The 11,219-nt window shown below is 42.8% G+C and overlaps 1 protein-coding gene across 1 annotated transcript; it reads right to left on the minus strand.

The window, feature by feature from the left end:
- Positions 1–6,188: 6,188 nt before the first annotated feature.
- LOC123457185 (heat shock transcription factor, X-linked member 3-like) lies at positions 6,189–9,690 on the minus strand. Its single transcript, XM_045141186.1, has 2 exons — positions 9,199–9,690; positions 6,189–6,737 (listed from the first exon to the last, which is right to left on the minus strand). The coding sequence occupies exons 1-2, from the start codon at positions 9,688–9,690 to the stop codon at positions 6,189–6,191; spliced, it is 1,041 nt and encodes a 346-aa protein (XP_044997121.1).
- Positions 9,691–11,219: the final 1,529 nt, after the last annotated feature.

Genomic DNA, 11,219 nt, shown 5'->3' on the forward strand with positions numbered 1-11,219 from the left:
GAGATAATAGAGAATAGTACCCTAATAGAAATAAGCTATGTTGCTATTTTGTGTTATGTCTTATAATGTATTCTCCATATATTATTTCTTAGTTTTGCCATAACCCAAGGCACAGAGCATGGCCAGAAATGGCCCATTAGGCTGTGTCACTTTGATGCCCTGTAGGAAACACACATGGGAGCTTCATTACTTCAGGAAACCATTCCAGGTGAAGTCTGGGAATTTCTGTCACTTGCAGAGTCGTCATATCCAAGATATAAAGAGGTCCATTGTCAGGAATGTATATAAATTTCTGAAGTGTGTTGTGCAAGCAAGCCTTAAGGTAGAATAGCTGCTGGGAGGGGAACCTTTACAGCCAACTTGACATTTTACAGTATTTCCTCCTAAGTAAACTACTGGAATACCAAAAGAGCAATTATAAACACCAGCTTTAAGAGCTGCCTTTTTTGCAGATTGAATTAACAGGATATCTCACCAGTTAAGAACCAAAAAGCACACATTTGTGCAATTGCAGCACACAGCTGATGTAGGGAACCAACTGCTCATGGCTTGACATAAGACACATTCAGTTGGAGGGAACTCATCCTTGGCTCTGGGAAGTAAGCCACATTCTCTAGGACAGGAATCCAACAAACTCCAGAGTGAACTCTCACTGTTATTTAACTAAGAAGAGTGGATACACACATCAATATATCTCTCTAATAACTAGGCTTATCTCCTTGTATTCAAATTATCCTTACCTTTGGTTGAAAAGTCTTTTCTATTTTACACATGAAAGAGAATAGGACAAGGACACAACAATACATCAGGAAGAGAGGGGAGACTCTCTGCCAGGAGATGAGGTCACCTCCACCTCATCTTCCTCAGTCCAGAAGTAATTACAGGGTAAGTGGTGACATTAATACTGCTCTCATGGCTACCTTGAAAACCAGTTCAAGGGAAAGGGCGACAGACACTTTGGTCACTCAAACCTCATCTAAACAGAGATCCAGAGTCTACAAAGAACTCAACACTAAATCAACTCTCTGTCTTGCCTGCCAAGGCTCAGGGAGCATTTCAAAAGACGGCATGGAAAGCTTGTGAGAACCGGCGGGTGGGGGCGGCTGGCAATAGCCTGGGTATTCCCCCCACCATGTAGAGACTGACTGATGCCTCTGGGTCTCCACAATGAATACCAATAACCCAACTGAAGAAGAGCCTCAGCAGAATTGGAGCAGGGGTGATAGGGCCTGAGAATAAAACCTTTTTATAAAAAAAATCAATAAATAATAACAAATTTAAAAATGAAACTATTACCTTGGTGTTCAGCTAAGTTTCACCTTAACCCCTACTTATTTCTCTCTAGATCAGTTTTACTTATGATTGTTTTGCTGCCAATGGTGTGTGTTGCAATGACCTTCCTCAAGTGGGAAGGTTTGGGGAACAGACATCAACATTGTCATCAAACATCAAACATTGTGAACCTGCTTTGATTTTCAATTTGTCTTCTTCTTTTTATGAAGACAAGAACAGCTTCAAACTCCGTGGGGCTTTTTGCACTTAACTTCTTTATTATTTTCTTCAGTTTTATTTCATATTGGGTTTGCTTAAGAAAGACACTTAAAGTAGTCAGTATTTCAAAATGTGTTGTATGATTTGAGAAAAGATAGAAAAATCTTCAGACAGGCATTGATTATGGTTGCATAGACAGGCATATGGAAAACTGTAAGCTAACAAAGCCTTAAAATAAAAACAGGACTAGAAAGATGACTTAGCTGTTAATACACTTTCCTGCAAAGCCAAAGGACCCAAGCTCATATCCCCAGAACCCACACACATAATATCTCTCTCTCTCTCTCTCTCTCTCTCTCTCTCTCTCTCTCTCTCTCCATATATATATATATATATATCCTCTCTGCCTTTTTCTCTCTCTTTCAATTAAAGAAATAAAGGCAAAACAAAAGCAAGTGAGAACAAACAGAGGGTCTAAGTGCTAGGTTGGATAAATGCACAAATTAAAAATGTATGAGCCAACATATGGACATGCTGTGTCTATCAAAATTTCCCCTAAATACTTATGTAGATGCCCATAGAATAATGCTGTTCTTTATCATGCCATCTAATTGTCAGCAACATCACAAAAGAGGGATGGAAAGAACTTAACAGCCAAAGGATAAGTAAGAGTGTTCTGCTGTCTTGCAGACAGGAAGTGACCATCATATTCAAGGCCTTGCAGTGGCTGTCATTACCTGCACAGCATTTAGCCATCATCATTTACAAATGGATGACTTAGGGTGATAAAAAAAAAAAAGTGAACATCAGGCTGGAGAGGTGGCTTATCAGTTAAGGTGCTTGCCTTTGAAGCCTGAAGACCCAGGTTAGATTCGCCAGTACCCATGTAATCCAAATGCACAAGGTGGCATATATGTCTGGAGCTCCTTTGCAGTGGCTATATGCCCGGGTGTGCCCATTTGCTCTCTGTCACTCTCTCTCTCTCTTTATCTGCCTTTCCCCCTCTCTCTTAAATAAATAAATATATAATTTAAAAATGTCAAGAACCTGCAACCCCAATGAGGAGGGCCCCCTTCAAAATGGGGACTCGGATGAGCAAAAGTATCGTACCAACATGTGATGTTTCCATACTAATTATGTCCATAATTAATAATAAAAATATATACAAAGGCCAAAGAAAGGGGTGGTGTGTTTGTAACACTCCTCAGATGCAGAGGAGCATGGTACTGATGACTTCACAGTGCTTGATGCTACTTATACAGACCTGCATAATAGGAGGAAAAACATGATGACATTAAAATGGAAGGGAAATAGTTGGAAAGAAAAGTGGATTCAGTGAAAGGGGGACGTGGAAGGTGGAAAAAGTAGGTCAGTGGGAGAAATTATGATCGTTGTATATCATGTATGGTATAGTATACTATATGGAAGTGTTCAATACAAGTTTAAAATGGGAAAGAAAAAATAGAAATGTAAACCAGACTAGTTTGAAAGAAGAGGTTCAGAGAGAAAGGGATGGTGGGGAGACACAAAAAGTAATGAGAGGAGATTATGATCAAAATATATTATGTGGGCTGGAGAGATGGCTTAGCAGTTAAGCGCTTGCCTGTGAAGCCTCAGAACCCTGGTTCAAGGCTCGATTCCCCAGGACCCACGTTAGCCAGATGCACAAGGGGGCACATGCATCTGGAGTTCATTCGCAGTGGCTGGAGGCCCTGGCACACCCATTCTCTCTCTCTCTCTGCCTCTTTCTTTGTCTGTCGCTGTCAAATAAATAACTATAAACAATTTTTTTTAAAAAGCCAACAAAGAAGTTCTGACCCATAACCAAATCAGCAGAGAGAAAACTCCTTTCCGAAACTGTTAGATGAAAGCACAGCACAGGATGCTACTGGGTAAGAGCTGTGGGAGACAGCCTGATGCTAAGAATCCAATGACAACCATGCCTGGATTCCTTAAACAGTATTAGTGACCTTTATGTGCTTGTCAATTTAAGTCCATGCTTCTGTAAGGAACTCTCACCCTTCTTTACAAGTAACATCAACAAATTCTTTGGCTTAACAAAACTGGTTTTGGTGCAATTCTTGTTTGATCTGTTGTTTCTTTTCCATCTGGGGTAAATTGACATGTTTGTAATCTCTTCAGGGAAAAAGTTTCCCAGAGAAAACACACACACACACACACACACACACACACACACACACACACATCATGAAAGTGTGTACTTAAAGAAGGCTCTAAGGAATTGACAATCGCCACCAAGAAAGGGCATAGCTTGTTTCTTCAACATGCTGCCAACATCTTCAAGATATAAGAGAATGTCTCCTCTAGAGAAGACCTTAGGTACCTGTATTTCATCATTGTGAGATGCAGTGCAGAGAAACAAGCCACAGCGACCCAAAGAAACTGAAAAAATAAGCTGTGATACTTTCAGATTAATATAATTTATTAGACTAGCCATACAAAACTACTTCAGACTTCATAAGAAAAAGAGGAGAAAAGTCATTTCAGAGATCACAATCCATGGGCCTGAACCAAGATAAGTGGTTCACCAGAGAGATGAAATGATGTGTTATGTGATGAGGCTAGACCTTGATCAATATGGAACTCATGGCAAAAGAGGGAAAATGTGTTGCTAGGGATAACTGTAGGGATTGTTTATATCATAGTGTAAGAGTGTGAAGGAAGCCAGAGGAAGGACCATCAATCAGAAACAATCTAGATCAGAGAAGACAAGACCCTTGACCAAGAGCCTACCATTCGGAATTAATGAAAGATCACATGTTCAGACATTTCTAAAATAGAAGCAACAGAACTCAACAAAGATCGAATGAGAAGTTGAAGAAGAAATAGAGGGTGACTTCAATAGTTTGAGATTGAGTGAGTTGGAAGATGGAAATGTAATTAAGCAAGAATCATAAAGACTGTATCTCTTTTCACCACTCAGTGAAAGGGGAGGTTAACTAACTCTGTTTTGGATGCTTTGAGTGTTCGTGTGTAGCAAGAGATTTATAACTTAGGGGACAACTACAGTGTTGGTAAAAATTACTGCTAATGTTTGAACAAGACATATCCTTTCCAAAACATGTGTTGGGGTTTAGTCCCCAAGAGTGGCATTAAGAAGAAAGAAACCTGACTGTAGTCATTGTATGGTTTTGGAGTTTGACTGTGAAATGTTCCCCAATGATCTCATGTGCAGCTTGCGAAAATTACATACTTTTAAGAAGTGAAGTCTTGTAGAACGTGGGTCACTGGTCTTGAGGTGTGATAGCCACACCTCCACTTCCTGTAACATCTCTACTCTCTGTCAGTTCTAGGAGAGAGGGGAAGGCTCCAGTGCCCCATTGGACAGGGGTCCAGGAGTGAGGAGAAGGCACGCAGTGTGAGGCCATCTGGGAGAGGGTTAAGGCACATGGTCTTCAGGGGTGTAGAAGGGAATGTGTGTGGACTGCCTGTGCCTGGAGAGAAGGGAAGTCACCTTTACTGAGGGTGTGTGTGTGGGGTAGGGTGGTTCCAGGAGAGAGGGGTAGGCGCACTGCATCCCTGAGAGAGAGGAAGGCTCATGTACTACTGGGCTCTGGGAGAGAGCGGGGAAGGCTAGTGTACTATGTGGTTCCCAGAGATAAAGGATGGCACATGTACTGCGAGGTGTCCAGGAGAGAAGGGAAGGCACGAGGACTGTGTGTGTGGGGGGGGGGGGGAAGCACGCAGTAGGCAGGGCTCCTTGAGAAAGGGGAAGGCCCTTGGGCCCCAAACTACCTAGTCCTGCCTGCCTGGCCCTCTCTCCAGGACCTCCACCATCCCTGTGCCTTCCTCTCTCTGGGACACACCCCAACCAGAGCCCTTGCACCTTCACCCACCTCCTGGATCCCCACACGCTTGCCTGCTTATCTTCTACTCTCCTTCTGACCCTGCCCATGGGGGCCTCATGCTTCCCCTACCTCTGATGCACACCCCAACCAAGGTCCACAGGCCCTAGCCTGCCTCAGTGCTCCATCCTCCATCTCAAGGGAATGCTGCTGCCCCTCGCTGTTTTCTCTAATAAACAATCTGTAGAGATCAACTCTGGGGTTCTCTTTGGCTTTTCTCTTATGCTTTCCTAACAATGTTATGTTCTGGTAATTTAGGCATGCTGTTGGCTGTGGCTGCCTGGCTGTGGCTGCTGCACATCCGATAGGTACCTATGACCATTAGTAGCATTGCTGGGTCTGATCATTGCTTTCATGGCTTCCCTGAGGACATGGACTAGACTTTGTGCATGGAGACCTATATTGCCAAAACCAAGATTCTCCCAATATTGTTTGGTAGGTCCCCAGTGTTCTCTGAGAAGATCTAATGTGTGAAAATCCATCCAGTGCTCTCTTGGTTTGCAGTAGTTAACAAATAAATGTCTCTGTTGTTACACAGGGTGTATTAGTTTATGCCAGAGAAAACCAATTGGATGATTCTTTCTGATTTACTGTCAGTGAGGAGATAGCATTTCCCCAAAATCCAAGCTGCTGAAAAAGGCGTGAAACTACAGGGTCAAGATGTACTGAGCAGCCTAAGTCAGATGTTGAGATTCTTTATTTAATACCATGGGGTTTGTGTTTCTTTATAGGAATACACTAGGTTGTAATTAGTGAACAAGGACTTTTTGCAGTGTTACATGGCCGGTAAGCTCATGAACGAGAACTGCCCTTGTATAGCACACAGATTACTCACTTATTTTGACGGAAGCCCTCCTGCTCTTCCTCAGCAGAGGACACACTGGTGGAGCCCTGCTCCCTCTCCCCATCAGACAGCTCACTTAAGGAAATGGCTGCCAAGACAGCCTTCAGCATGGAGGAACACTTGTTGTAGAAAGATATCACTGAACCCCAATCAGGGTACCATGAGGGTCTGATGCTCACCTGCCCAGACCCTTCCATTCTGTCACCAGCCGGAGACACCATGTTGCCATCCTCAGGGGAGCATTCTCCACATGGGACGCTGTGCTCCTCAGGAGGGCATAGTGCTAGGGGGCATCCAGTGACACCAACTGGAAGGAAGGTGCCCTGGCCTTGGGGTGCCTGTTTGTTGGGGGTTTCCTTCAGGGAAATGGTCTTTTCCTGCTTCTTCTTCTGAAGGTGTGGAGAACGTTGGGGGAAATCGAGCTTCCTTCTCTTGCAGCATGGCTCTTCCTGAGCAGGGCTGCGTTGACATCCTCTCCTCCAGATGTTCTCGAGCAGCCTTGGGTTATCCCTCTGAAAGTTTGCATTTTGATAGATCTGAAAGGAAAAGGAAGCTTTTAGTCATTCTGAGGTAAAGAATGCATGACTGTCACACTGCCCATCGTACTCAGCTGATTATGTGATGGAGAAAATCATTTCCATTGCTTTCAATGGTCCTGGTGCCCTTCAGCACGGCCTCACTAGAAACAAAATGCTCACAGCTGAAGGTCGTGAACCATATGTAGGCCATGACCTGGCCTCCAAGAGTCCTCCTAGCCTGCACCTATCTAAGGGGATGGCACACATTTTAATATCAAACATTCTACTTTTGTACTCTATACAGTTACCAGTCAGTGAATAGTTTCAGTTATCCTTGAAAATGAAAAGATTTATCAAACTTCCCAGTAAGGACTTATCTTAATATTCATACCCTTATATTAATGCTACTCTTACTTTTGGTAGAGTCTTCTCTTTTCAGATGGCAGTGACCCTGGGATGACTCAGAAAGTATGATAGTGCTGGAAAACAGTGACTGGACTACTGGGTAACATCTCGATCACACCTTCCAAGGCTCAGGGTCTAATGCGGACGAGGTGGCAGAAAGAATGTAAGAGCCAAAGGAAGGGTAGGACTCCTTACAACATGCTCACTCCAGACACAAAATGGCCTGGATATCCATGACTTCACAGTGCCTGACACTACATACACAAGGCCATCATAAGAGGAGGAAAAGATCATGACACCAAAAATAAAAGAGAGAATAACCTTTTATCTACATGTGTGGTTTGTATGTTCATATGTATGTTGGCACATACATGTGTAAGTGCATGTGCAAATGTGCTTGTGTGGGTGGAGCCTAGGGGACAACCTCAGGTGTTACCCTCAGGAACTCCATCTGCTACTGCTTCTTTTTCTGGGGGTGGGATTGAGTTAGGGTCTCACTCTAGCACAGGGTGACCTGGATTTCATGATATAGTCTCAAGGTGGCCTCAAACTCCTGACAATCCTCCTCTCTCTGCCTCCCAAGTGCTACATCTTCTTCTTTTTGAAGCAAGGTCTCGCATAGGCCTTGAGTTCACCAATTTGGCTGGACTAGTTGGCTGGAGAGCCCCAGGTTTTCCTGTCTCCGCTTCTTCAGTGCTGGGATTGCAGGAGTGTGCTGCCACACCTGGCACTTTACAGGGCAGTGCTTGCCAGGCTAGCACTTGACACACTGAACTTCTGTCACTCATCTCCAGAATAGTCTTGTCATGTGACTTGCAGTCCTTGAGATTCCTAGTCTTCCTATGCCACTTGTCAAGACTATGAACTTACACTCTAAGCAGCTCTACCATTCTGCACAAAGATCTTCATTAAACCACATGATAGCAGAATCTCACGTTCTTCTGGGCACCTGCTTAAGTAAAAATTTTCCCCTTTAAGGGGCAGCTGTGTTGCTGCAGCTGAGATTTCCTGCTCTTGCTTCCTGTGCTATATTTGACCATAAGCTCATTGAGGGCCTCAACAATATTGTTTACTTTCTGCTCTACCTGAAAGCCTGACTAAGAGCTTTGCACATAGCACGTGATTTGTGGATGTTTAGGGATATGAACAACCAAGACACTTGTGCTGGGTAGTAAACTTTATAGGGGGTTTGATGACAAAAAAGCTGAGTCTAATTTTTTGTAGTATATGATTCTACGTTGGATGATTATAAACATATTGTTTTGCACAGGTGTGCCAAATGGTTATTAAATTAAAATTTTAAATGCAGATTATTAGTAATATTATTATTATTATTTTGGGTTTTTCTCAAGGTAGCGTCTTGCTCTAGCCCAGACTGATCTGGAATTCAATATGTAACCTCAGGGTGGCCTCAAATTCATGGAAATGTTCCTACCACAGCCTCCCAAGTGTTGGGTTTAAAGGAATGTGCTGCCATACCTGGCCTTTTAATAGATTTTTACTTATTTATTTGCAAGCATAGCAAAAGAAGAGAGAGGGAGACAGAGAGAATGGGCATGCAGGGCATACTGCCCCTCCAAATGAAGTCCAGACACATGTGCCACCTTGTGCAGCTAGCTTACGTGGTTACCAGGGAATTGAACCTGTGTCCTTAGGCTTCATAGGCAAGTGCCTTAACTGCTAAGCATCTCTGTAGCCCCAGTAATATTACTTTTTACTTAGAACATCATTTATCATGCAGAATTGGTGGAAGCAGTGAACTTGACCAGCTATAAAGTAACGTCATCATTAAATTTAATTAACTTCAAAAAAGTTGAGAAAAAATGAAAGACTAATGGATAGAGGGAGGTGATATAATGGAGACCAGAGTTGTGAAGAGGAAAGTGGGGGAGGGAAGGGAAATATGGTTTATTGTGTGTAAGTACAGAAGTTGTCAATAAATTAATTAATTAAAACAGGAAATGAAAAGCTTACAACCCATTGTTCATGGCATTGGTAGTGGGAATCTAAACAAAGAATGTTTTCTAGGCAAAGAATTTTCTTTCATAGAAAATTTAACACAAATATACTCTACCATCATTTTCTTCTTTCCAGGGTGCACTGGTGAATTCTTTGTGCATATCTTCCTGAACCCATGAAGATTAAGTTCACAGATGAAACGCTTTAAGCTGTCCATTTCAAAAATTTTATCTGCACCACTGCGGTGAAGGACCTCTGCTTCAAAAAGTTCTCCCTCAATCTTCACGGTGTCTCCTTCTTCACTCCAGCCCACAGACTTGAACGCCTCGTTCTCCACTACTGCCCAGAGTTTTCTGGGAAATGAAAGCCCCAAGAGACTGCTGGTGCCTTCCTCGCTGGCTTCATGGTGGTCTTGTTCCTCTCTTTCGAGGTTCTCTCCAAGCCTTGGATCTTGACTCATGCCTTGGTCACTCTGAGTTTGTGAACCTCCTCTGGTGTCCCCGTTTGGATCACATGAAGCCTCAGATGGGGCTGCTCTAGCTGGCTCTTCACCAACCACTGGTTTCCCGAAGGATTTGTTGTTCTTTTTCATGCTCTGAATGTTCATAGTCCTACACTAAATCCGCACTACTTGTTCTGAGGATCACTAATCATGTTCTGCCTGGTCCAAAGCGCATCTGTTCTAGAACCTTTGTAGGGAAGCAACAAACTGCTGATGTCACCATGGGCTCTGACATCATGTCACCATGGTGACTCATAGTCAGTTAGAGGAGAGACAAGTGCTCAAATGTGGAGGAGTGCTTGACCTAATCTCACCTACAATTTTTTTCCTCAGGAATGTGGATAAAAGTGTAGTTTACATTTCAGAATTCTCCCCTGATTTCTGACAGGTAAATTTTGACACGGTCTTGTCCTGCAAGTGTTGAGAAACAGATCCCATTTCCTGTCACACCCCTGGAGAAGGATGGGAACTGGAAAGGCAGTTTTCATTCTCTCTGCTTAGCTCAGGGCTCAGCACCTACTTGGTAAAAGTGTGAGGCAGCATGGAGCCTTGGAGTGGCTCAGATGTCAAAGACGTTTGTTAACAGAGCCTCCAAATCCAGGCTCTGATCATACCATTACAGCAGCAGGAGATTTTGGTGCACCCATTTGTGTGTGCGCACATTGCACACATGCACACACACAAATAAACAAATACACAAATGTACGTATATGTCAGTTTTCCAAAAGATTATTCAGGTCAGATATACAATGAGGCCACAGTACCTCCATAGCACAGAGGCCTTCCTTTGATCATTACTGAAAAGCACCCCAACCCCAGGTCTGTCATTATGATTTTCCAACTGTGCCCACAGGCTATTTGGATCAAAGCATTTATATGCACATATGAAAATATGTCATTATAAAACCAGCTATTTTTAAAAAAGCATTTTATTTATTTACTTGTATTTCTTTGCAAGGAAAGAGAGAGAAAGTGAGAATGGCAGTATAAGCCTCTAACCACTGCAAAAACGTCTCCAGATACATGCACCACTTTGTGCATCTGGCTTTATATGCATACTAAGGTATCAAACCTGGGTCATTAGGCTTTGCAAGCAGGCGTCTCAAACAGTGACTGATCTCTGCAGCCCAAACCCGGCATTTTGTACAGTTAATATATTCTAACAACAAAATAAGCTAAGTAATAATCAACATTAGCAGCTGTGCTACAACTCTCATTATTTGTAGCAATATTTTCTCAGTACTCAGAATTTTATAAACAGACTCCAAAGTTATCACACAGCAGTGTTATTTTAACTTTAAGGAAAAAGGCTAATTTGTGTAGAATAGTTATGTTTTCTAAAACAATATTGCATCATAAGGACTTTTATACTTGACTTCACTACAGAACAATTTCATCTGTCTTTTCAAAATACATTTTCTGTTTTTTTTTTTTTTTTTAAGGAGAGAGAGAGAGAGCTGGAGCTCATAAATGAGGTGGGTGTGCCAAGGCCTGATGACACTGCAAAGGAATGCCAGGCACATGTTCCACCTTTGTGTATCTGGCTTTACATGGGTACTGGGGAAATCAAACCCAGGCCACCAAGCTTTGCATCCAAGTGCCCTTAAGCACTGAGACATCTCTCCAGCCCCTCA

The sequence above is a fragment of the Jaculus jaculus genome (genome assembly GCF_020740685.1).
Source record: "Jaculus jaculus isolate mJacJac1 chromosome Y unlocalized genomic scaffold, mJacJac1.mat.Y.cur SUPER_Y_unloc_2, whole genome shotgun sequence".
Classification (NCBI taxonomy): domain Eukaryota; kingdom Metazoa; phylum Chordata; class Mammalia; order Rodentia; family Dipodidae; genus Jaculus; species Jaculus jaculus.